The sequence below is a fragment of the Dipodomys spectabilis genome, unplaced genomic scaffold, assembly GCF_019054845.1.
Source record: "Dipodomys spectabilis isolate Male_0828 unplaced genomic scaffold, ASM1905484v1 ptg000051l, whole genome shotgun sequence".
Classification (NCBI taxonomy): Eukaryota; Metazoa; Chordata; class Mammalia; order Rodentia; family Heteromyidae; genus Dipodomys; species Dipodomys spectabilis.
Genome location: NW_024870728.1, coordinates 17964242 through 17992186, shown reverse-complemented (window position 1 = coordinate 17992186; position 27945 = coordinate 17964242). Strand labels below are relative to the sequence as shown.

The 27945-nt window shown below is 34.7% G+C and overlaps 1 protein-coding gene across 1 annotated transcript in view; it reads right to left on the bottom strand.

The window, feature by feature from the left end:
* Positions 1 to 27945, bottom strand: part of Erbb4 (erb-b2 receptor tyrosine kinase 4) — a 1009337-nt gene that overhangs the window by 230256 nt on the left and 751136 nt on the right. The window contains exons 13-16 of the mRNA XM_042679248.1: positions 18740 to 18872; positions 12179 to 12272; positions 6636 to 6790; positions 141 to 215 (exon numbers count right to left, since the gene is read on the bottom strand). Coding sequence (XP_042535182.1) covers positions 141 to 215; positions 6636 to 6790; positions 12179 to 12272; positions 18740 to 18872 — 457 coding nt within the window. The remainder of the gene's footprint in view (positions 1 to 140; positions 216 to 6635; positions 6791 to 12178; positions 12273 to 18739; positions 18873 to 27945) is intronic.

The window sequence follows — 27945 nt, the reverse complement described above, 5'->3', positions numbered from 1 at the left end:
AAGGCAAAATGTTTCCAGTCTCTGTCCTAATTCTCAAATTTAATGTATTATAACTTTAATTCTATGGGTTAGTATTTATTTTTCTTCATGGTAATCGGGTCAGAATTGGAGTGTAAAAATGGAAACATGGCAGATGTTACCTAGCATGTTGTGGTAAAGTGGAATGGCCCGTCCATGGGTAGTAAATGCAGTCATGACTAGTGGGACCGTTACACCTGCAGGCAATTACAGAACAGAAAACATCATTCCGCATCCACAGTGACATGCACACACATGCACCAGTGCTCACACATGGAGCCTTGGAGGAAGAACATGGGAAGCAAGCACACCAAGTACCTATCCATCAGGCCGATGCAGTCTTCAATACTTGAGCCTATACACCTGCAGAAGATGCAAATTTAGAAAAAATACAAGGAGAGAAAAATTAGTCATTAAGAACAATCGACAAGATAATTACTGATTGTCAAATACTTAGTTTCAACGGTTAGGCAATTTTTAGAACACCATGAATTAAAAACCAATGAGAAGATTTTTGCTTGCAAACACAGAAATAAATGCAATTACCACCAAAGAAGAATCCCAAGAAACATGTATACAGTAAAACAAAATTTATCCTGATCTTGTGGTTTACTTCTGAGCACATATAGCTTATTTCTAATAGTTTCAATTCATTTGTATTATTTATGATTATACAGGTTGATGAATATTTTGAAATTTCAATGACTAATTGTTTTCATGTATATGAATTCTTATTAAGGACCTCCATTGGGCTGGGAAGGTGGCTCAGTGGTAGAGCACTTGCCTTGCATGCCTGAGGCCTTGGGTTCGATTCCTCAGCACCACATAAGCAAAAAGAAAAAAGCCAGAAGTGGCGCTATGGCTCAAGTGGTAGAGTGCTAGCCTTGAGCTGAAGAGCTGAGGGACAGCACCCAGGCCCAGAGTTCAGGCCCCACAACCGGACCCAAAAACAAAACAAAACAAAAAGGACCTCTGTTTTAGAATATACCAAAATCAATAAAAAAGGAAATGAATAAGTTATTGTAGTATTGTAACACAATGTTTAATGCCCAATAAGGATTGATTTGAGGAGAAAATTACTTAAGGTGCTTTAATGCTATTCTCATAGAAATTTTCTATAATCAGACTATTGCAATCCTAGTTTGTGAATGTTTTAAAAACCTATTTATCTTTAAACATGAATTTATTTAAAAGTCAATTTAACAGATTTGAGCATATGGTAAGTATATCTTTAGGGACTCTTTTAAAATAGCAATGCCATACCTGAAAACAAAAACAGACTTTTACACTGTCATAATATTGAACTCTATCAATAGTTAATACATTAATACTCTTTAGGTTAATGAGCAAATCAAGATCTAGATAACTAAGCAGCCATTTGTAATAATGTTTACACTATTTATACTGGTACACCCAATTATAATCATTAGAATTCCCTAGAATTTTTATTTATTCCATTCTCCAAAGCATTTACAGTGTTCTTATTTTTCTTCCCATCAGAAATAAATAGCTCTAGGAAATCATTACAATTTCTCCTATATCAATGATTTATAGAACTGCCTTATTTGGCCAGCATTAAAGATTTCATATATATATATATATATGTACATATATATATATATATATATATATATACCATTGTTATTAAAACTTTAAAAAGAAGTTGAAATAAAATCATGATATAATGATAGATAAGGTTTGATGTTGTGTTACATCTCCAGATGACTGTGAACATTAATGAACTAATATCACCTAAAAGAAAAATTAAGCCCTATCTTTGTTTCATGAATATTTTAATGTTCCAAGTAGCTAGGGAATTTGTTTGTGTTTATGCTCTGAGAATTTGTTTTGAGCAGCAAAAATAAATTATAACCTGCAGAAATATGTGGCAAAGCCTTCAGAGAAAAGAAGCATATAAGAAAAAACTAGAGCACATGACACTAAATTGGTACCACACAAAATCTGTAATCAAAACCATTTATAAAAATTGAAAATTAAGTATAAAAAAGCCTCTAAATTGTCCTATATGTTTTTATCTTTTTCTATGCTGAAGAAATTATTTCTTCTAAATTCCCATGATAGCTTCTTCAAAATGTTTTTTATAATACAGCTTTGCCATTCTGTAAAAATAATAGTCCACTTTTTATTTCCAAGTGAGCATCTGAAAAGCTATGGCTCATTTGCAATCTTTATAATAACCCTTGAAAGATAAGAATATTCAATAGTGAAATTCAACTTGAAGGGAAACTATAGGTAATGAAAGATTGTCATCCATTCAAAAACTGTGTATTGCATCCCTCCTGGAGTATCTCCTTTCTTGTTTGAGCTGCAGTGGGCTTGGAGTAAAAAGATGAATTGGGAGCTTTTCTTATTTTTATTGAATCCACAATTCAATGAGTTGGCAGATGCATAAACATATACGTATTATAAACTGTGGTAAATATAAAAAGACCAGTGAAAAGTAGTTCATGGTAGTATGGAGGAAGGACACCTCATTTAACTTCTGACTGTCATGGTCACTATTTTGGAGGTAATAGGAAGTTGGAACTTAGGATGCTGAATCCTACAGTTATCTTGGTGGTGATTTTAAGAGGTTAAAAAAAAAAAAAAACACCAAAAAACAGCAGGAGCCATAGCATAGATCTGAAGAGTTATACAGAATATACAAGCAACAATAATTCTCAACAGCTGGAAAGTAAAATAGGAGGTAATAAGAGGGAAAAAGAAAAAGGTAAAATGGTTATTAGGAGCTAGGTTTCTCAAATTAAAATGGAGAAAATCTTATATTTTCCATATTAAAGGTCACGGACTTCATAATGCCATGAGCAGTTTCCCTTTCCCTCCGGAAATGGATATTTTTACTATATAAACTAAAAATGTAAAAAGGGTTGATAAAAAGAGATTAAAATGCAGTATAAATCACGTTACCCATATTCACAAAAATTTAAAGAGAGTTTTTCCAAGATGTCTGGAGCAATAAACATTGAAATAGGAATTCTAACATCTAAAATGTAGGTTTGGTTTAAATCAAATCAAAATGAAATTGCCATTATGTTGGCAATTACTCAAATATTGAAGTTTTTGCTACCTTAGTGGGATAGATTTAGTTTGCATGTTCCTCCTTTCTATTTTAAGCATTGTTACAAATTATGAACGTGGTTACTAAGTTTAAAAACAAAATGCTTACATAGGGATACAGGTCGACCCATTGTAACAATGAGATGTAAAAGACACTATGTTGAAAGCGAACTTCACAACTTTGGTGGGGGAGGAAGGTGTACAGGTGGAGGTGGGAAGGAAGGGAGAGAAGGGGAAAAACAAAGGAGGAGGTAACAATGCTCGATAGGAAATGTACTCATTAACTTGCTCAAAAAACTATAAGACCTCTGTACAGTATTTTTACAATAAAAATGTACAAAAAAGATTTTGTTCATTGAAACACAGTCTGGTTTTTAATAGAAGATATAAAGTCAAGAGCATACATTTCTGGGATGATACTTCCATAGAGGTAAAAAGCTGTGCCTTCATCATTTATAAACTTGCCTATCACTGCCCCACCTTAAAAGCAGGCGTCTTCTAGAAGAGAGTGGATGAAAATAACAAGCACATGCTGCTAAGTGTGTCCTTCAGTCAAGGCATGAAGAAACAATGGCATACTTTTCTTTCATGTAGAGATATCAGTCAGACTCACCTGATGGTAGCTAAATGAATAACCTATTTTAAATGTATCAAAAGAACTTAATAGACCAGAAACATTTAATGTACTTTCAGAGTAGTAAAAGTGCTTTTAAGGTATTACATTTATAATTTTATTTTCCAGAAAAATCATTAAACTCCATTCAAACTGGGAACTTCACTTCTAAAAACCATGATTGCAAAGATGATTTCCATTAACTTGGAACTTTAATTATCTGATGTAATATTGGCATCTCAAAGGAAAAAAAAAAGTTGCTTTTCAAAAAGGAGCTGGCCTGGTCAGGTCGTGTTTATTGATAAGGTCAGTGCTGCAGTGTGTTTAGGAATAAAAACAGTCACTCTCCCCAACATTTTCACTGCCCCGATGATCTCTGAATGGAAAGATTATAATTCTACATGTTCCTGGACTATTTGAAAAGGATTGTCCACATGGAACACCTCCGTCACTTCAGTATAATATCTCAAAACACAATAGCTGGGAAGCAGAATGCAGTTTTCTTCTGTAAGAAAATGTATCATTTCCACTCTCGAGGAATTATGATGTCCTTTCTGAAGCATCACACTTTTATAAAGAGAATCTGGGTGAATGGAGGCTGGTACAAAAATTGAACAATTCCTCAGGACACAGTCACTAGAGAACTCGTTACCTTGGAAGATGCTGGTAAGTATAATATGTGTAATTGCATCTGGCCATGATTCTGCAGCCAGGAACTTCTAAGGCCATTTCCTTTATTTGGAGTTCTCCAATGAGCTGATGGATCTGCTCCCTACATACTGGTTAATCTTAACTGTCAACTTGATGGATTTGACGCACCTGACAGATCAGGAAAACACACTTCTAGAGTGTCTCTGGGTTTCTTAAAACAATTTGATCACAAGGACTCTGACCTAATGGCTGAATTCATCTCTAGATTTATTCATAATGTAATAGTATTATTGGGAGCTGGTGAAAAGTAGGAGTTGATTCCTACTTGAAGGAAGTAGGTCCTGTGGGTGTGTCCTTGGGCCTATGTTGTGCTTTGGGCACTTCCAGGATGCCTTTTTTCTCTGCTTCCTAGCTACCACAATGGGTACTGCTCAGTGATGAATGGATACCTCTTAAACTGTGAACCCAAATAAATTCGTTCTTCTCTTTAAGTTGTTCTCTCAGGCATTTTGTTCAGTGATATACTATGCAAGTGTCACTAATACAGTCTATTAGGCCTTCATCCTTCCTGTAAGGATGAGATCCCAATTTTATTGCTACAATATTTCTACTTCCCTGGACTCTATCTAGGCTTTTATGTATATATAATAATATAATAATGATCTGAAAAGGCGGAGAGGAAGACACGCCAGCCACATATCCAGAGAGTATGGCTCTCTGATCTCACTTTCATTTCCCTAATGGTTCGACTGTAATTAGATTTGCAAAAACAGCAAAAGGTCTCATTTTGAATGGCAACAGCTGTTGACATCAACATCATATTGAATAATTTACTGGTTTAATTTTAGCTGCAAAACAATAAAAAACCCTCTTGTGGATGATTTTAGCAGGCAAGGTTTTCTTTTTCTGTGGTTCCAGCAGTATCAGATGTTTTCTCATGGAATACTCTTAAGTCAAGTATGCCAAAATATCACAAGGGGAGCAGTTTATTACTTCTGGTTCCCTTGAAGCCAAGTGCCTGCGTGACGATTTCAGCCTCTTCAACCTATGTGCTTGTGTAGAAACCAAAGGATTGGCAGTTAACTCTTCCCAGCTGAGTTTGAACTTGTACGGCAGAATATTACTTCACACTTGAAGGATCAGCCACTTCACACAAGGACTTAGCCTGATCCTTTGACCTGCAGGAAATTGTAGCAGCATCTGCAAGTTAATCTTGTCTTGGCAGAAAACGATATTGCTTGCTGAACTTCTTCAATAGCTTCTAACAGATAGCCCTATAAGGGAACTAATACTTGCCTACTAGGTATAAAGTACTCAGGATGATTTTCAACAAACAGTGTCCATGTGTGCATGCCGTGTGTGTATTTTTGTACATAAGTATGCACATGACTGTGGGCACTTACTCAGTGCAGAAGGTGTTTGAGAGGTAAGCAGACAGAGTGTAAGAAATTGCTCTCAAGTCCAATAGTATTCACCTTCTAGCAGAAAGATGAAGAAAAACCTATGATAAATTTTTCAATACATGTTTTTTTTTTAATTTACTTGCTGAGTGATGTTATTTTTTCAATTTCAGTGCCTTTTCTTCTTTATGTAAAGTGTATTTATTATTTGACTTTTCAATACGATAAGTAAACTATTATACGCTGCAAAGCATCCTCTGGAGTAATAGAAAAATATGGGTTGATCTTTGAATTGCTCTATTTTAATCAAAGAAATTCTTTGGTAGGATAGCATATGATACAATATATTATTGCAAAATATAGTTGTTATTTTATTGATACAGCACACACTAGGTTTACCTTTATTTTTCTGCCATCACTGTTTTTGCTCACATTTTCTTGAAATAGTAATATATAGTGAATTACCAGAGAGATATTTGGGATTACTAGAGATATCCTTCCTTTAATATGAATGTGAGAACAACAGAAATCCTCTGTTAATGATTTAAGCAACACAAATCTCAGCAGTGTGATTACTGTGCTGTCTTTTCTGCTATCTTGAATCTGAAAAAAATTCAAAGAATTTCTATGTTGCATCCAAAATCTACCCAACCCTAGATAGGAAAATGTGAACACAGTGGTTATTGGTAAATATTAAGCAGAAATATTTCAGAGTATAGGACTTCGATGCTCTTTGAGTTTCTCTTGAAATCAACATCTGAAATGTAGAGTTTAATGAGGACATTCTAAATTTAGGAAATAGTATCAGGAAAACAACAACTATCTATACCAACACCTAAAAGGTCGAGTCCTTGGCCAGCAAGGCTGTTCCTTACCCTTGGGTGCAGTTCGGATGGCAAGGGTGACACTCCCGGTCTTGGTCTGCATACTTGAATATGAAACTGTTAGCACCCTGCAGGCCATCTGGACATTTTTCCACACAGTTTGGACCATCCTTAAAATGGGAGCACTTTGTGCAGTTATCAGGTCCCTGAAATGTAGTAAAGACAAACAAATATGGGGACAGAAAGAGTGGAAGACATTTTCTTGGAAGGTATTTGAGTGTGTTAGTTCCTGAGACTTTAGTGGGTGGAAAAAGTTTTCCTTGCGGAAGAACATTTTCAGCAGTGGACACATATACACTCCTTGTATGTAGGGAAAATTTGTAAAATCCTGCATATTCTTGAAGTATTTTGTCTTGTGAAACCAAGAGTTCCTAAGTCATCAGATTTCCATGCTATGTCATCCATGTGATTTAACTTGATCAGGAAAACCATTCAGAGACTATTTTCAAAGCAACATAACTAATTTGTCGTTATGATTCATTCCTGGTGATATTACAGTGCAATGACATTTGGAAATACATTGTTAATGATATTTTTATTTTATTTTATTTATTTTTTTGGTCGGTCGTGGGGCTTGAACTCTGGGCTTGGGCGCTGTCCCTCAGCTCTTCAGCTCAAGGCAAGTGCTCTACCTCTTGAGCTACAGAGCCACTTCCTGTTAATGATATTTTGTAAAATAAATATTTTCCATATAGAGCTGTTTCATCCCCAGGAATAGGTAAATGAATTTACAAAACAGTTCATGAAAGAAAATTAGTGGAAATTAAAAAAAAACTGAATTTCATGTGACTTTGTTTGAAAAATGAATCTTAAAATTTACTATGATTGAATTAGAAGGGACTGGCCAAATCAGATGTAATCTGACATTTATTTTTCATATCAAGTCAGTTAAGACGAAACCTAAAAAATCATATCTATTGGTATGGGTTTTCATAAACTATAGAACTCTGTTGAGAGTCACACAAATGCACATTGGGTTGAACAAGTATCAAGAATGCCCTAATTTCCATTCATAGCTGAATGTTATATAAATATGAATTAACTCACTTTATGTGATTATGTTTATATAACAGACACTAAAATAATAACATGAAAAGAGATGTTAAAGGCAAAAATAAATTAGCATTTTAAAACATATTGATATTAAGCATCTAGGAATTTTACAAATAAAAAGCAAATTTGTATTTAGTGCATGAAAGACATAAAAAGAGTTTTAAAAATTTAAGACCATTTTTGATTTTTAAAATGCTATTTTCTTCAGTAAATTTTATGCGCTCAGCTATTTTCAATACCATTTGTTTGAATTTTATTTTATTTTTGGAATGTTTTTATTATCTTTAAGTAGCTGTACAAAGGAGTTGTCATTCATCATGAGCATCAGTATGAGCACAGTGACTCTTGATCAGTGTCACCTCTTTCAACATTCTCTTTCCCTGTCCAACCCCCCCACCTTCCCTTACTTATTTTATTTTTAACTTTTTTATTTTAATTTTATTGTCAGGGGATGGAGAGGGGTTACAGTTTCCCTTACTTATCTTAATTTTAGGTCATGTACTGAATTTTTTGTCATTTAATAAAGAAGTTTATGTATACAATGCATCTTGATTTATTTTTATTTCTTCTTTGGGAGCAATGTATGGCACTTGGATGCTTGGCCATTTTCTCCTGTAACTTCTTCTTCTCCTAACTAGTTTCACTAAATCTGTCATGTCTACAGGCTTGAACAATTACTGAAAGCAATCTAGATAAATAGGATATAGTGAGTATAGAGACAATTTTAGCAGATTTATAGTGATTTGTACTGTAATTTGGGAGACTATTGTTAGTACAACAGAATGATCTGATAAGTAGGAACTATAAAGACTAGATTTTTTTCATAGGATTGTTTTTTATCCTTACTCAAATATTAACCTAAAATTAGCTAAAAATTGCAAACTAGTGATAGAATCCACTGTTTAAAACTTATTTTAAACATTAAAAAAACTTGAAGATAGACGTAAATAGTAATGTTAAGAAAAAATACAATCAGGAAGAAGCTGTGTAGTTTAGGATTTCTCTCTCTCTCTCTCTCTCTCTCCCTCTCTCTCTCTCTCTCTCTCTCTCTCTCTCTCTCTCTCTCTCTGTGTGTGTGTGCCAGTTCTGGGCCTTGAATTTGGGGCTCCAAGCTGTCCCTGAGCTTTCTTTGGGGCTCCAAGCTGTCCCTGAGCTTTCTTGCTCAAGGCTAGCAATCTACCACTTGAACAACAGTTCCAATCCAGCTTTGTGGTGATTAATTAGATAAGAGTCTTACAGACTTTCCTGCCCAGTCTTGCCTTCTAAGTAGCTCGGACTGCCTGGCTGAGTCTGGGGGTGTTGAGACTGATGGGGTTAGTTCACTTAAGCAGCTGTCTTTTTTCACTATTTTGATGAGAGATTCAAAGCAAAAAGAAAGAAAAATAAAAATTTAAAATTAGCCTAGGAAACCTTATCCTCATTCTACCTGACAAAATTTCTAATAGGAAATCCTTATTTCTTCCCCCCAAAAGAACAGTTCACATGCTTCCAATTTTAACACCTGCTCATGGGTCCTTAGGCACATAATACCATCTATTATACAGAATCATTTACTGTGCAAGTGTGCTCAGTGGCATGACATTGTACAAGACAAGAGACATGCTTCTGTCAGAACACAGAATGAAACTTACTAAGAGCAAATTAGGCAGTGATAGCATGAATTAGAAATGATGGGATTATTTTTCTATGACACTTTTGTGTAAAATATTATCCAGGAAAGCTCAGGAAATGTAAAAAAAACACAAAATAAAGTTAATTTCAAACTTAATATTTAAATGAAGTTTACTACACTCTATTTTTGATATTTTAAAAATATTTCCAATATTTGATTGTTTAATAATGATATGAAACAAGGTATCTAAGTGAGGTAACAGAAAAGGCTCCTGGACAAATCTCAAAAGAAATAACATGTAGAGATTCCCCATTTCATTTCCATATTAAAAAGCTATATAGGAAGCTATGTGTATCTGAAGTCTTCTCTTCTATGATTGTAGTCCCAAAACTTCTAAGTACCTGGATTCAGTGAACGAACCAATAAACTGTATTGATAACAAATGGAAGTAAAGGCAGTATTCTTTATTTCTGATTTCAAGATACTTACTTCTAGGCTCAATAATCTAGACAGACCACTAAAGTTCAGGCTAAACTTTCATGGAAACAATGATGCTAACCACTACAAGAGATACAACTACTATTCACCTGTGTCCACGTCTGTTCTCTCAGCCCTGTGGCAAGACTGTAATTATCTTCCCACTAGAGGTATTGTATGGTTTACTTTGGACAATGACACGTAAACAGAGATTATACATGACATAGCTGGAGCTAAATGCTCCAGCCTTTTCTCTCCCTGCTACAATGATTCAGGGCTCACATCTTGAAGTGGGGTGCGATGAATTCAAAAGTATCCTGGAATGGCTCTTTTAGGAAGTGGGCTGTTTCTAAACATTTTGATACTTTCAGAATATTATACCTGAAAAAACCTGAAGGGTATTTATTATATCAGCACAACATGAATAACCTGATCTTACTAGTTACTTTGTCCTTCCTAAAAACAGATTTTAAACATCAGTTTTCTCATCCTGCCCATTCTCTTTGACTGCTACAATGCTAGCCTAGATATAAGGCCTTGTAAATTTATCTGATTTTTCTTTTTTCTTTTTCTTTTCATATTCTCCTTTATTTTACTCAACGGAACTGCACTGGAGCAGTGAATGTGACATAGAACGGATTGAATTATAACAATACAATGATTAATTAAATGAAGTAATGTAATAGATGTGGAGAGACATGAAAGCAAAGTCTTCCTTATATTTAAAATTATTATCTTGGATTTGAGCAGAATAATTCAATTATTTAACACAGAGTTGTCTTATATTCCCAAGAATATAACACTACTTCTTTTTCTCAGTGGTCTAACTTTCCGAGCTTAATCATCCTGTGGTAGTTTGCATCCAAATTTCCCACATACTTCTTTAGATGAGTTTCAAGAATGGCTCATGAGGTCTAATGGAAGTTTGGAGGGTTCATTGCTATATCTTTGAAATAAATAAGTCAAGTGCTAAGTAAACACTCTGATAGAAAAAATATTATTTGTATTTCAAAAGAGTTTTATGGAGTAATGTTGAACTATTTATTATACTCAAATGTTGGTCACAGTATTATCCACTGAGCTAGTATTATATTTTTACACTGAAAATTTGTCTTAAGAAGTATGAGCACAGCACATTGGAATGATGAGCTCATACTGATAACATTTTTAATAAAAGGTTCAAATGATGGGAACCAAAGAAATGTCTGAATAAGTAAATAAGCTTTCTCCCTAAGAGCAGCTTCAAATCATGTAAGTAGTAGTTCTTCCCAACACAGAGTTTTTCCTTGGATTCTCATACCCTGGCTCTTTTCTCTGCTGCAGCATTTATCATATTGCTTTAGGTTTTTGTTTATGAGAACTTTCCCTCCTTTCCTCGGTAAGCAAGTGGTAAATATAGATAAGAAAGTGTTATAGTTTTCTTCAATCACTCCTATGAACTTTCATACTTGCATACATGTTTTCTCTTTCTTTCTTTTGTCTATATTTTTAATGGCCATATTACTTTATTTAGAAAACTGAGTATATTAAGCATATCTATCAGGGTTTAGCACAGTTAATGCATTTGAATTCTGAGGGAAAGTCATAAAACTTTGTTTCAATATCAAAGCATTTCACTTCTAAAAATGTTATTAGTATCTTTAAGTAGTTGTACAAAGCTGCCACTCAATAAAGAGTATATGACTACAATGAATCTTAATCAATGTTACCCCTTCTATGATTCTCCCTCATCCCTCCCAACCTCACCTCTTCCTTCAGTTTCATTAATTTTATGGAATATTCATTGGATTGTATAACTGCATTTGCTCTTACTTCATTCATCTAATGACCCACCTTTAATATCATCCCAATTCCCAGAGTCTATTTGGGTGTACTGTGAGTTAGTCTTTCTAAGGAACTATACTCCCCTGAATCTACCATATTTCAGTTAATACAAAGCATTTCACTCTTAAAGAATTTGAGGAGTGAGTTTATAGCCTTGTTGGAGGCAAGCTCAAAACATCCCTTTCTATTACCTTCCTCATACCTCCAGCATCCATCCAAAAGTAGAATGAGTTTATTCCTCAAGTATCTTTCTATCACAACTTATTATATCAATTACTATCCTTGAAGCAAATTTTTTATCTTTCCTTGAAATAACGTGCCATCTTCCAAGAAAAGTTCATACCAGTATTTTTACTTAAATATATTACTTAGGGAATTAAAAAATAAACATGACATTGACTTTTCAAATATTTTATCCCTACTACTGAACTGAAAGTTTCTCGAGGGTAGGATAGTATATGTTTCTCCATCACACCCTACAACTAAGCTATATAATGGTTGGATATATAACTAGACAATGACAGGACAGCAATCCAGCCAACCCTTCCACAGATGTCTTCAGGCTTACCGGTCCATGGCATGTAAGGAGGCCATCTTCCATCTTTTCACACTGTGAGTCACACTCTACGCAGATGGAGCCATTCTCAAATTCCCGAAATTCACTGTGAAAATATCAGCTGAATGAGGAAATGGAAGCGAACTAGCTGTCAACCTAACAAATGAAGTAACATCTGCTCAAAGTCCTATTGGCAGAGTAAATTCTTGAGTTTGTTTCTCTGTACAGCCAGGGGCACCAGAAACATTTCCATGTACATTAAGGAGTAAGTTTTCCATTAGGGGGAAAGATACATGGCAGCCAGATGGCTCTCCTTGCCCCCCATTGGATTCAACAATTGTCTCATTCTGGAAAACTCTCTCTTGGGAGAGATACTCAAGTCCTCTCAAATAAAGAGTCACTCTTCTGATGATACAGCAGAATCAACTTTACCTTTCTGTGTAAGGCCTTATCTGCTTGCCTCTATTTAAAACAAGAAATTTACACTTGGCTGCGGTTTTAATTTCTAATCCCTGCAAGAACTATTGTATTTTTCTTGTTGCTAAGCTACATAAGTGTTCCACAACCTTGTCCTTCAAATCCCAAGACTTTTCAATTTATTTTCGGAGAAACTTCAAAAAAATGCTTTGATTTCTTATCTCCTTTTAAAATATCTGCCTTGGAGAATTACAGGAAATATCTTTTCATGGCACATTTTATTTTCTTAGATTATTGACCTAATATCATGACATTTTTTTCCAATCTAAATTCTTTTTGAAGTATTTCAAAACTGTATAAGATGAAAAGTAGTTTAGTAGTTATATCCTAAAACTTTCTAATTGATATTTATTGAGATTATAATCATCCTTTCTTTTTAAAGATATTTTATTATCTTTAGCTAGTAGTACAAAGGAGAATAAAATGTGTGTTGATCAGTGTCACCACTTCCAATATTCTCATCCATTCCTCCCAACAAACTTTTTCCCTCACTTGTCTTAACTTTATAGAATGTCTTGAAGTTTTGATTGTATCCTCCCTTCCCCCATTCTTCTGATTTATGATATTTTTCTGGCTATTTTTCCGTGTTATATTTTATCAATATTTTTAATTTTTTTTTTTTTTTGTCGGTCGTGGGGCTTGAACTCTGGGCCTGGGCGCTGTCCCTCAGCTCTTCAGCTCAAGGCGAGCGGTCTACCACTTGAGCTACAGTGCCACTTCCGGTTTTCTGGTGGTTTATTGGAGATAGGAGTCTCATGGTCTCTCCTGCCCGGGCTGGCTTTGAACCGCGATCCTCAGATCTCAGCCTCCTGAGTAGCTAGGATTACAGGCGTGAGCCACCAGCGCCCGGCTATTTTATCAATATTTTTATTTCCCAATCAAAATCTACTTCAATTTTTATTTCTTTTTTTTTATTTTATTTTATTTTATTTTACTTGAAAACATACTGTACAGAGGGGTTACAATTACATGGGCAGGAAAATGCATACATTTCTTACCAAGCATTGCAGCCTCCTCCTTTGTTTACCCTTCAACTCCCCAATTTTTATTTCAATAACTATCACCCATCTGTGCTATGCTTAAGCCATTTTTACTTCCCACTAATACTCAAGATGATAAAGTACTAGATATGACAATTTAGAATGCCATTTAATAATTTCAAAATTAACTATATATTAATTGTAATTTATTATTTTGAACATTTTTCTCATGCACTATTATTGAGAGCCAATAGCAATATAAACATAGTAATAATGGATTGACTAGGTCTTATTTTTCCTAGAGTAAATGATTTACTTTTTCCTGAAGTGAACACATAATGTCCAATAAGCAACAGGTGCCCAAAGAGCAAGCTTTATTTTTCTATGGTTTAGATTAGGAATATTACTATACCATGGCAAAACAATTAAGTTTGGCTTTTAAAGTGAATGCTACAAATAGATGGCTTAGTTATGTAAAATATGCATATATTATTTAGCATATATGTATATAAGTGTTATTGGCATTTATAAAAGAAGATGTTAGTTTGCCATAGAATGCACCTTGTATGCATAAAATGTTGATTATACAAACAATTTTCTTTTGTATGCTTCATTGATTTGAATAGTATAAAGTTCTCAACAGTGGAGCTCTTCAGAATATAAATGACTTAGGAGAGATAAACTCTAAAGAGAATTGGAAAAATTGTTCATATAATGCAATTATATGATGCAAAGCCTAGGATTTTCTGTAAAGTAGTCTTATGGAATAGTAGATTCTTTGGAGATAAAAGGGTTAAAGTATCAAGTAAAGTTCATAATTTGTATGCTATTGAAATATAGCCCATGTTTTTCCTATTCTTTTTTTAAAACCCATTTCTCTACAAATATAGTAGAGGAGTGAAATCCATGTTATGAAAAATCATGAACACAGACTATACTGTCTTTTCTGTTCTCCCCTTCTTTCATCAAAGATTTTCCTTCCATTTTCTGTTACTCCTTTATCCTCCCCCCTCCCCCCGCCGTTCACTTTGGCTTCACTATGATGTTACTGGAGTTCTCTTTCCACATGTAACTGACTGGCAAATTGGTCTTCTGGTATAAACTGTCAATGCTATGCTTTGCTCACTTGTCTCTGCTGTCACACTTACTTGTTAGCCTAACCAGTCTTATAATCAAGAGTGAATGCTAGCCAAGTAGAAGAAGAGTGCTACAGCTATAAGGTTTCCCAAACTTTAAATTTAAGTATTAATATTAATTTTCCAGGCCAAATATATTTTAATCTTTCTAAGTTTTTATTCCCCAAATAGTCTGTGATACATTTTTCCTCTGGTGGTATTAGGGTTTGACATCAGTGCCTTACTTAAACTTGCTCTACAATTAAGCAATGCCCATAGCCATTTATTAATTTTTATTTTTGTTCTTTGTTTATTTGCACTTTATGTGGGTAAGCCTCAAACCCTCCAAACCTCCCAGCTCTGGCTCCCATACAGGCATGTACCACTACACTCAGATTGTTTGGGGATTGATTTCATTCACATTTTCCCAGACTTCAAATCATTATACTCCCATCTCAGACTCCTACAAACATGGAATTATGGGGATTCAAATGGTAACAGATTGAGGCTGTGGTTTTTAAATGTAGAAATGACTGCAAATATCTTAGACTAGTACTCTCTTTGCTATTTTTGTGTTGATCTTAAGATTTAAGTAAGAGTTCAGGTAAGAAAAGTTTAAGGTTCCATTGCCATCACTTTTCTCTTTCATTTTGATTGATTATGCATTGGAGTTAAGGGTTACAGAAATAGTGTGACTTACATCACCTGATCCTAAATGCTAATCAGCTAGGGACGGACTGATTTGCCTTAAAAAGTCTTCTTTTGAGATTTTTTTTGTCTTCTAATATTGAAGAGAAGAGGGAGAAGGAGAGAGAATGGAAGAAAAATGGGAGGAGGAAGAAGAGAAGGGAAGGGCAGGGGAAAGGGAAGAAGGGAAGGAAGAAAGGAAGGAAGGGAGGGAGGAAGGAAGGAAGGAAGGAAGGAAGGAAGGAAGGAAGGAAGGAAGGAAGGAAGGAAGGAAGGAAAGAAGGAAGGAAGGAGGGAAGGAAGGAGGGAAGGAAGGAGGGAAGGAAGGAGAGAAGGAAGGAGGGAGGGAAGGATAGAGGGAGGGAGGGAGGGAAGGAAGGAGATAAGGAAGGAAAAAAGAAGGAAAAGCAGAAGAAAGGAAAGAAAAGAGGAAGAAAGGAAGAAAGGAAAAAAAGGAAAGAAGGAAGAAAGGAAAAAGGAAAGGAAGAATAGGGGAGGAAGGAAGGAACGAAGAGAGAAAGGGAGGGGTGAGGGAAAGAGAAATAGAGAAGAAGAAGGAAAGAAGCCTAAGTGAATTATGGTTATGGTTTTTTTTTTTTTTTTTTTTGCCAAATGGTGAGAATTTCAACTATGCAGAAATAAAAACAGAAATTATTTGAATGTATTCTTCAAAGACTACATTTCTCAATGGCCACACCAGCCATACTGAAAGGACCCAGCCAATACCCTAAAACAGCATGTGGATATCTATCACTGGACAGGCAATAACTGAACCCATTTTTACAAGAAATCTTCAGTATGCTAAAAGATATATTCACCTATGCTATTTCCTAGGGTGCCATTATTGATGCATTCTAAGACTCAGTGATTCTTTTAAATTTCTTTAAAATATTTTGTTTAGTAATATAAATATGGAAAATGTTAAATATCAAAGAGTAGTCTAGTGATTAGAATTTGTTTAGGTAACTTGGTTTTTTTCCATTTACTTGGAAAAATCAGTGGAAATCCCAGTTAAGCAGAAATCAAGAATATATATTTATACAATTTTTTAATTTGCAAAACTTGTACTTTATAAATGCTTAAAACTGAAGTATCTAAGAAAACAGGCATTCTGGAAGAGAAATGGGAAGGAAGTCAGATGTCCTGCATTTTTTCATGCTTACTTTATTATTTTAAAATCTTAGGATTTTCATCAAATTTAATTTTCTAAATACTGACTTCTTTTTTTTTGGGGGGGGGTCCGGTTGTGGGGCCTGAACTCTGGGCCTGGGTGCTGTCCCTCAGCTCTTCAGCTCAAGGCTAGCACTCTACCACTTGAGCCACAGCGCCACTTCCGGCTTTTTTCTTATGTGGTGCTGAGGAATCGAACCCAGGGCCTCGGGCATGCAAGGCAAGTGCTCTACCACTGAGCCACCTTCCCAGCCCCTAAATACTGACTTCTTATAAGATGCTCTTGTAAAATGATTGCTGACACTCTTTTCCTCCTTAGAACTGCATATATATGTATACAGATACATCTAATATATAAAAACCTTATTTTATTTTTTAAATTAAATATAGTTTAAAATTAAACAAAGGGTTTCAATTCGGCATGTCAATTTGTGAGTCTAACCATTTCTTAGCCAATATTACTCTATCATTTTTCCTATTTCTCCCAATCCTCTGAAGTTCCTAAGTTTCTATTTCAGTTTTCACATCTGCACATGGAACATTATGACTGTATTTACCGCCATTCCTTTCTCTATTTATCTCTCCTCTTAAATCCTGCCACTCAAAGACATGTTTCAGCTTTCTGGTACTCATTTTGTTAAACTGTCAGTTAATTGTTTAGAGGACTTACACCATAAGAATCCAGTCCTGTTAATAAACTTCTAATGAAACATTTGCTTAATAAAACTAAAATCTAGTATGATTAATTTTAATAGCCTTAGTTTCTAAAAACACCAACAAGGATATTTTGAGCTGAAGTAATTTATGTACAGAAAATATCCTTTCATAGTTAGAGGAACCAGTGTCAGTACAACTCAATGAGACAAGTTCTATTCATTATCAAATGCATAGACATTTGTTATGCATAAGATAATAAGCAGAAATGTTCCTGGAAAATGATTGGCTTTTTATTCAAATTATGCTTACATTTAAGCTTCAAATTTTCATATCTTCCCACTAAATTTCATGAACAGAATTTATTTGGATCAAGTCTCAAAGAAGAGATATTTCAGTAACATTGTAATAGATTTACATCATTCTCATATAAAATACAAAACTACCATAATTGGGGTTCATGACTTTAGTTGTTGGATAATTCAAAATGCACAAAAAGAAACTTTACAAAGCTATTGAAAGTATTTTCAGCTGAGCAATATGAGAAAACTTGACTTCAGGATAGCCTTAAAAAATGCATTATCATACTTACGAAGGACAAGTGTGATGTATAAAATGGCAGATTACGATAAAGCAATTTTATGAGCATATGAAATGCCATGCAATGAGGTATATACTAGGTTTTATTACTGGCAATATAATTATTATGGTACCAGAGGGAATTTAAAATACTTGATTTAAAATATTTTCAAGCTATCCAGAAAGTGACACAACTTTCATAAACCTCTTCAACTAAATACTACAAAAATAGTTTTATAGGGCTAAGCAGGGGTCAAAGACACAGAAACATGGATTAGTTCTTCATGGACAAGACTTAGAAAATGTGAGGTTAAGAAAAACTTATGCAACGATTCTAGAGAAAAAGTAATAGGAAAATCTGAGAGGATAAAACTCCACAAGATTATTCAAGGAAGATAAAATCCCATAAAAAACCATGATTTAAGACTTTTTTGCCTATATATAAACCCTATATATTACGAATTATCTGTTTTAGTAGACATTTTTGAAATGTGCATGCATATTTGGACTTATTCTTTCAAACACAATTAGAAAATGTGAGGTTAAGAAAAAGTTATGCAGCAATTCTAGAGAAAAAGTAATAGGAAAATCTGAGAGGATAAAACTCCACAAGATTATTCAAGGAAGATAAAATCTCATAAAAAACCATGATTTAAGACTGTTTTGCCTATATATAAACCCTATATATTACAAATTATCTGTTTTAGTAGACATTTTTTGAAATGTGCATACATATTTGGACTTACTCTTTCAAACACAATTATTTTCCATGAAAACAGTTCCAATGTTGTCTACAGTAGTAAAATCAGGCCGGCTAAAATTTGTCTGCCTCAATGCTGAAAACTTGACTATCTGATTTTACCAGTAGTTCATAACTCATGAACTCAAGGTGACACAGTAAGATACCTTACCCATCATAAAGGTTACAGGACTCTATACAGATCTTTCCCCGGCTGAAGCGGCGACAGGACAGGCACTGGTCTGGGCCGGGTCCCCAGCAGCCATCATTTGAACACAGATGATTGCACACCATCCCCTCTGCCGCTGTAAGACATACCCAAACACCACAGAAAAAGAAACAGAACATGTGTCAGAGCTCATCATCTTCCCAACGGCAGCGAAATGACTTTAAAGGAGTTTGTGTTAAGGAGACTTGTCACTGTTACAACTGCCAACCCAATTACCATGCCTCTGGCTTCTTCCATGTTGAGAATGCTGGTCACTGTGTTTGTGTTAACATACCAGTTTTTGGTAAGACTGAGTCTGATCCAATTCAGTGACATGCTTCTACTCTACTTGGACTGAACCTACCTCGATATTAGACACATGTAAGAAAAAAAAATCTTCAGCAAATGGCATTCATCCTTTCTACGAGGTTTTATAGATTAAATGATTGTGATTGTCTTATCTCTATATTTTGCTATGAGAGATGCTAAGTCCATGTTTGAAATTTATCACTTAGGGGTCACTCTTCTGTATTCTTTTAAACTGAATGTTATTTATATGATTATTTATGTTGAAAACATAACTTTATCGATAGGATATTAAATAAGATCTCCTAGAGACTTTAAATGCTGTTTTGGGATCTGAAAAGCTATATGAATTGTCTGAAACACAATCATGTGTTTTCTCTAAACTGTTAAGAATTCTCAAACAGATAAAACATCAGAATCTTCCTTACCTCCCCGTTAGTTAACAATTTACTCAATAATGGATGTAAGATTTATCAAATCTAATATAGAAGGCAATGTCAGGAAAATGAGTGGGATGGGACAGGATGAAACTGAACATGTCAGTTTACTATAAACCAAGACCATATCTGTGATAGCCATGAAAATCAACTCCTTTCTAGATCAAAAGTAATCTGCCTACATCTTGATTTTGAGTAGTTTTTAAGTAGTATGACAAATCATCTAGATCATATTTTCTTTGCCCAATATCCTGAGGCTAAGAAGTTTCAAAATTAAACCCTGTAAAATATTTTCTCAATGTCAACAGAATTAACAAGAACTTTTATAACTTAATAACTGCTTAAATAATCCAGCCCAGTTTAAGCCAGGAAAATGTAGGTAGATATAGCAATTTTCCTGAGTTATACATGACATTTGATGTTGCTATGGATTGTAATCCTACTACAATAATAGTGTTGAAAGTGTTTGGATCATGAGGTCTCTAACTTTATCATTGGGTTAATCCTCTGGTGTATTCATGAAGAATAGGTTATAAGGAGTTTCTACCCTTCCTCCCACCTTTCTTCCTTTCTTCTTCCATGCCACTTTTTATTTTTCTGGGACTGCCATTTAGTGAGTAGCTTTGTTCTAGTACATGCTGCCTGCCATGAGTATTTCATGGTATACATTGCCATTTTCATAATCTGTTGAAGCACTTCCATTGAATTGTTTCCATTTTTAATACTGTAAACATTGCTGCTGTAAAAACATATGATACATTGTGACTTCATGGGCATTAGTCAAAGTTCTCTAGAATTTTTTAAAACTATGGTATAACTGATATCTGAATATGTATGTATGTATGCATATATGTATGTATATATATGTAGTTATGTAACCGTGTGACATAATTCCTAATATAATATTATTTTATATAAAAATTGAGAAGCCTCACTATCTGCCATTTGTAAGCTAGCCACCCATGGAAGCCAGGATTCAGTTGCAGTCTGAATGAAAATACCTGAGATTTAAGAGAAATGATGATGCAGATTCCAGTCCAAATGCAAAGGATAGATAAACAGCCCCACTAATGGCTTAAGTCTTAATCCAAGGGCAGGAACACATCAGTGAAGATCAGATTCCAGTAGTCAGGGAGATTGTGAATTCTTCCTTTCACCATCTTTTTATTCTATTCAAGCCCTCAATGAACTTAATGAAGTCCATTCGTGTTAACGAGAGCAATTTTTTTTACTCTGTATTCCACTGATCCATCCAGATATGCCCAGAAATATGTTTAGCCAAATATCTTGGCAATTTAATATCAAAAGATATTTTTGTTGTTGTTGTCTGTCGTGGGGCTTGAACTCTGGGCCTGAGTGCTGTCCCTCAGTTCTTCAGCTCAAGGCTAATGCTCTATCACTTGAGCCACAGCACCATTTCCAGTTTTCTAGTGGTTTATTGGAGATAAGAGTCTCATGGACTTTCCTGCCTGGGGTGGCTTTGAACTGTGATCCTCAAATCTCAGCCTCCTGAGTAGCTAGGATTACAGGCATGAGCCACTGACGGCCAGCAAAGTTTATTATTTGCATATGAATATCTAATATTTATAGAACTACTAATTGAAAAAAGCATTATATTGTCTCAGTTAAATTATCTTTTCATGCTTCTTAAAAATGTCTATTTTAAATAAATGTTTATTTCAGGTTCTATTTCATTGATCAGTAGTGGTATGTATCTATATATCTGTATATCTGTATCAATATCTATATTTAATTTGCCATCTATATAACTACTTATATAGATATAAACTTTTGTATTTTTACTTCAATTCATTTGTATTTTACTTTTGAAGACTATACCTTGTAGAAAGTATATAAATTGGTTTTATATTTTAAATTAAATATGTAAATTTCTGTCTTTTACTAAATGTTAAAGTATTTACATCCAATACAACAATCCTGTTATTTAAAAAAAAATTGTTTTGGTTCTGCTCTTGAAATCAGGGCCTGAGCACTGTCCCTGGGCTTTTCAAAGGTGAGTGCTCTACTACTTGAGCCACAACTCCACGTCCAGCTTTTTTGGTGGTTAATTGGAAATATAGTCTCACTGACTTTCCTGACGGGGCAGGCTTTGAATCATGATCCTCAGATCTTAGCTTCCAGATGAGCTAGGATTACAGGTGTGAGGCACTGGTGCCTGGCTCATTTTTATCCATTTTTTTCAATTTTTATGTTTATTCTCTTACTCATTTTCTTCTTCTCCTGCTATAATTTGGATGAACTGAGATGTCTTTTTCTTTTTCCTTTTTCTTCTCCCTAATACTGAGGACTGAAATCAGGATCTCAGACTTGCCAATAGGCAAATTTTACCACTTAAGACACATCTTTAGTTCTTTAGTTAAATTTTTATTATTTCATTTAATCTATTTCTACATTTTGGACACATGAACTACATAACTCTTTGATCTGTAAATGTATCCTTGGGGCTTGTAGTATACATGTTTTTCAGTAAACTTTGTATTCTGAGATAAGTGACCATCCATATGCAATTTTAAGTAATAACATGGAGATAACTTTGTTACATTTATCTTGTTTTATCTAGAACAACAGCATTGCTAGGATACTTGTACTGATATAGTCAAGATAGAGAAAATAGAGAAAATGGTCGCCAGTGTGTTTCTACCTTAGCACATTTTTCTTTCCACTGCCTTGTCTCTTGCCTTCATCTCCACTTACCCATCCATTCTCTTAGACTGTGTTCCATTTCTATAGTGCTGTCATCTAAAATGCCTAAAAATAGATTCAGATATGTGTAACAGTCCAGGATTGAGATTTTCCCTCAGACTAAATCTCTAGAGCATTCTCCAAGGTATTATGCTTATTAGTAATCATTTTTATTTTCATTGTTAGTAGTTTTCTATGTATGAACCATCACATTGTCTTAATCTATTGAAGGATATTTGCTTTTTCCCTATATTTTGGAAGTATTGTTGGAAGTATTAATTGCTGATAGAAATATGTGTGCCTATGTGTTTATGTGACTATAATTTTCATTTGGTTGATGGTATCATATTGAAAGTTGAATTTTTTTTCTAAAAAATACTAAACTTCCCTAGAGTGACTGTACTACTTTATATTCCCACTGGTAATGAATGCATTAATTCAATTTTTCTATATTTTCTCCAGCACCTGATTTTGTTACTCTGTAGACATCATAATAAGAATAATGATATCTTGTGGGGTTTTAATATGAATTTCAATAAAATTGTCAATAATGTTGAACCACTATTAAGGCATTTATTTTCCATTTGTAGAGATACTTCAGAAAATGGGTGTTCTTCATGCCTTTGCATGCTTTAGGTGTTTTTGCTAATAACTGTTGTGAGTTCATTATGGTGAATTTTCCTATGTATTCATATCAATAATTTCTCTATCTTTCTATTTGTCTTTCATCGATTTTTCTAACTAGAAAATCTACTTTTTCTGAATCTGTAGTTTGGATCTTCATCCTTTAATAGAAAATTTTGCAGAACAAATGGTTTTATTTTTAGGCAAAGTTTCATTATATAGCTTAGGCTAGCCTCAATTCTTAATCCTCTTCCTCAGCCTCCCAAGTGCTGCTACTATATCAGTGTCCACTACTCCTAGCTCTAACACTTTGTTTCCTGCTGTACTGATTGTGGCTCTGGACCAAAGCCAGAGTTTTTCCCATGTGAAGCAAATGTTCTTCAACTGGGACATAGTCCTAGGTCCATAGATACGTTAGCTTTGATGTTGTCAATTTATTAAGGTTTCTTTCTTTTGTAAATTATAGTTTTGATGCCACGTCAAAATTTCCCTTACCTTTCCCTAGACCTCAAGTAATATCTCTGTCTCTGTCTCTCTCTTTCTCTTTCTCTCTCTCTCTCTTTCCTCTGTTCCTCCCTCCTTTCTTTCCTTTTCTTCTTTCTTTCTTGCATTGCAGTTTGAACTCAGGATTTTGCCATACTAGACATGTATTCTATCACTGAGCTATAAATATGATCTTTCCCTATGCTTTATTAATTAAAATAACACCGTATCATTTTGCATCATATAATTAAGTCCATAATTTACATTTAGTTAATGTTTGCATAAGGTATGAGATTTAGAGTAAGATTAATCATTTATTAGCCAGTGGATATTCACTTTCACTGGCTGTATTAGTTCTTTTTTTAATTTTAATTTATTTTTTATTGTGAAAATACTGTACAGAGGGGTTACAATTACATGGGCAAGATAATGAGTACATTTCTTATCAAGCATTGTAGCCTCCTTCTTTGTTTCCCCTTCCCATTCCTTCCCATCCTCCCTCCGCCCCTGGCTATATTAGTTCTAAAAACTGCCTTCATCCACTGAATAGTTTTTACATGACAGTTACATATAAATTGAGCACATTGATCAACTACAGGATGTACATTGGGCATAACAATGGAACATGTATCAAATGTGGGCTCTTTCTAGGTTCTCTGTTGAGTGTTAGTGGTCTGCTTGTCTAAGCTTTCATTAGCATCAAACAGTCTTGAGGATTATAACTATGCAGTCAGAACTTTACCACGTGTAGAATAGTGCAAATGCTTGGATTTTCTGTTAGATACATTTATATCTATTGGAGAGAAAGGTTTTCGCTTCACCAAAATCCTACCTCCTTTCTCACTGTCTATTACCTCCTTGAGTCTATTCATGAGCCCAATACTAGAGAAATTTAGTTAAAGCAACAGTAGGAATGGAAGAAAAGCAGTAAAAATGAGGACCCCAACCCCTATCAATTTTTCTAGACCACTGGATGATGGACTTGGAGACAGTTGGAGTATTTTCTCCAAGGTGAAATCAACAAGTATCTATACATAGCATAAAACAAGAGGCTAGAGAGACTACTTCTTTGTAATTCTTAAAAGAAATCTTCAATCACCACCAAGCATCCAGCAGAATTCTGACCTTCCTGAGTGACAATCACGTGTGGAGCAGAAGGCTTACTGGATTACTTAAGAGTTCTCAAGGCCATTATGAACCTCTCTAAAGAAACTTTAGCAATGTAGTTATTAAGAAACCTTTAACTTCTTCTCTGTTTTCTCTAGAAGCTATAAAATAGACTTTTTTTTTATCTTCTCTGAACTGTATCTGCCTGTGAAATTTTTGGCGAGATAATAATGTGCTTAGTATTTCAACCTTTATAGAGAATATTGAACTTGCTTCCATTAAAAATGAGACACACTTAAAATAATGGATTTCACTACAGTACTACATGTGTGAAGGTAAATGGATTAACTCAACATTATTGAAATGGACTATCTATCTGTGGGTACAATAGCAGAAAAACATAGCCTCCCTTTTATTGTATTACAAGTATTCACATTTTCTATCACACATAGAAGCATTGACTTTGCTTGGGATATATTTGGAATACATTTGAAAATGTATCATTAATCAGTTTTTAAGGCTGAAAGTATTGTTCAATGGAGCAATACCTCAGGCTCTGTGATTAGACAGACATGGGCTTGAATCCTTACGGTTTTATGAGTTGTGAAACTCTGGGAGATTAACTTACATGTTACACTTCTGTAAACTGAATAACTGCATCTCCTTTCAAGGTGATATTAAGACCTAATACTTATATGGCATTCAAAGTTCCTGATACATTAATAAGTACTCAACATATAGAATCACAATAAATTTGAAAACATAGAAAGATATCCATGTATTCATAAGCTATTTTTTTTTTTTGTTCTAGCAATGATACCCAGGCTCTTGTACATTCTAGTCAAACACTCTTATCATTTGGGCTATGTGTTGACCATTCTCATTTTCCCCCCTCAGGTTTTTCAACATTGGTTTTAAGATAGGGTCTCACTATCTTTGCCCGAGTTATCCTCAGACTGTCGATCCTTCTGCCTATGTTGCCCAAGTATTTAGGATTATAGGTATGCTCCACCATGCCTGGCTTAATTCCTCAGTACCTATTTTCTTTCTACTACAAACTGCTAAAAGATGAGGGAGAGTAAAATCATGAAATAAAATACACAACTCTTAACTTATGGAACTTCCATCGAGTTGAAGAGGTGGATAATAAATAATCATATGTAGATAATTGTAATATTGTTAGATTATATGATAGTGTTGTACAGGGAAAGACGTGAGCCATTGTCCTCCCCCGTGAGGCTAACCCTAGGTTAGCCCTTGTAGAAGGAGAAATATGTCAGCTGAGGTGAGAAAGCTAATAGGAAAAATTAAAATCCAGGGGACAGACAGAAATATGTTTTGGACCAGAGTCTAATAGGGAAAATAATAGATATGACAGATCCCTTACTAAAAGGATTTCTCACAAAGGCCAGGCTCAGAATGTTCTAGTACAAATCTAAGCTGCAGAATTATGGATCTCACATTACGATGTCTGTCTGTTAGCTTCAAAGGGTTAGCATTTCCACAATCTTGGTTGCTTAGGAAAAAGAAATTAGTTCTCAGAAGTTCCAAATCATAACGTCGGCTCCTTCTTGGGAGCGCCCAGGCCACATTTGCCTGTGCCTTTCTATGATGTTTGCTCACCATTCCGGGGCTACGTGCCTTGCAGCTGCTCGACTCCACTCTTCACCTCTCTATTTGCTTGGCTGTCCTCCCTCCATGTTTGCATATGCCTTCACTTGGTGTTGCCTCTCTTTCTTCTTCTAAAGACACTGCTCCTTGGCTGATAGACCCCCCCACACACATCTTACACACATCATTTTAACATGAAGAATTTAAATGCACCCTTAAATGACATCACCTTCTCAAGTACCATGGGGCAAGACATTAGGTTAGAGGGGCACAATACAAACATAATACTGAAATAAAGACCTTTGGAAATCAGAACCCAATCTTATATGATTAAGAATTAAATTTTGTAACATTAAATTTCTGCAACTACGAATGTATAGGCAAGTCAGTTAAATTTTTGCCACTAGAGATATAAAACCTGAGGCTGGTAATAATGCTGGATTTTATAGACAAGAGATCCTCCAGGCCTTCAGAATTCCCTCAATAGGAGGAATGTTGTTCCTGAGGCTAACAAGCCACTGTAACTCCTTATATTTTTTTGGAAAAGGATACAGAGACTATTTTGCAGCATCATTAATAATTATTGCATTGTGCTGATTCAAATATCATAAGAAAATCTTACATTTTGGGGGGGAGTAAATTATAAAGAATGTATTGATATATTACTTCAGTGATTTCAAAAGAAAAACAGGAAATTGTAGAGGTATAATTAAGACTTTCTATTTTCTAATGACTTGGAGTATTGACTTCAGTATATTCTAAATTATGTACTTCATTGCTAAGGTTTAATGAAAACTGTAACAGAGTTCATTAATTTCTGAGTGGAGACAGGCTGCCAGGCCAAAGAATGATTCTTCTCACAAACCAGTCAGTATCTGGTTTGTGAGTGCTCACCAACCCCAAAGCTTAGGCTGGGATAAGAGTGTACAGTTAGAGATAAAAGGGTGACAGATAGAGAAAGCAAGTCTCCTACCTTAGCAATAGTTTCTTAAAGGCAACTCTTAATTTATAGTGTCAATTTGTTTTTTGTAACATACAAAATAGCAGAGGTGATTAAGATGGGTAGAAGGATTATACTGTGATTTCACAGGAACATATTCCTCATGATATATTGGAAAATAAAATGCTCAGTATGTTGTTGTTCTTGTTGGTCAGTACAGAGAAACAATCATTTCTATTACCTACTGATCTCCTCAATTAAATTCTGAACACACAGTGCCTCATTGTAACATGGAATCACTTGGCCCAAGACCTCAGTTATTAAACATTAGTCATAGTTTTATATATATTGCTTTTTCCTCTAGTTTCATGTACAAGAATAGATTTTCTACTGCCAATTTCAGGAACATAAAACTTGAGATAAACATAAAAATGTTTACAGACTCTCAATATATGTGATTCCGTAACTGTAGGGTCAAGCACAGATCAAAACTCCTATTAAGACTGCAATTGCTGCCAGGTGCTGTTCACTCACAACTGTAATCCTAATTACTCGGGAAGCTGAGACATGAGGATCACAGTTCAAAGCCAGCCTAAGCAGAAAAGTCCATGAGACTTTTATCTCCAATTAGCCACCAGAAAACCAGAAGTTGCCCTAAGGATTAAAGTGGTAAAGTGATAGACTGGGATTATAGGTATGCCTGTCTTACTTGTTCAATACATATTTTCTTTCTACTGTAAACTGCTAAAAGTTGAGGCAGAGCACAAACATGAAATAAAATACACAACTCTTAACTTATGAAACTTCCCTCTAGTTGGAGAGATGGATACTAATCATATATAGGGCTTTGGCAAAGAGGTCTTGGGACATTACTCAAGTGATAGAATGCATGCCTAATAAACATTCCTGAGTTCAAATCACAGCTCAACAAAAATAAGTTTTAATGAGGAAAGGAGAAA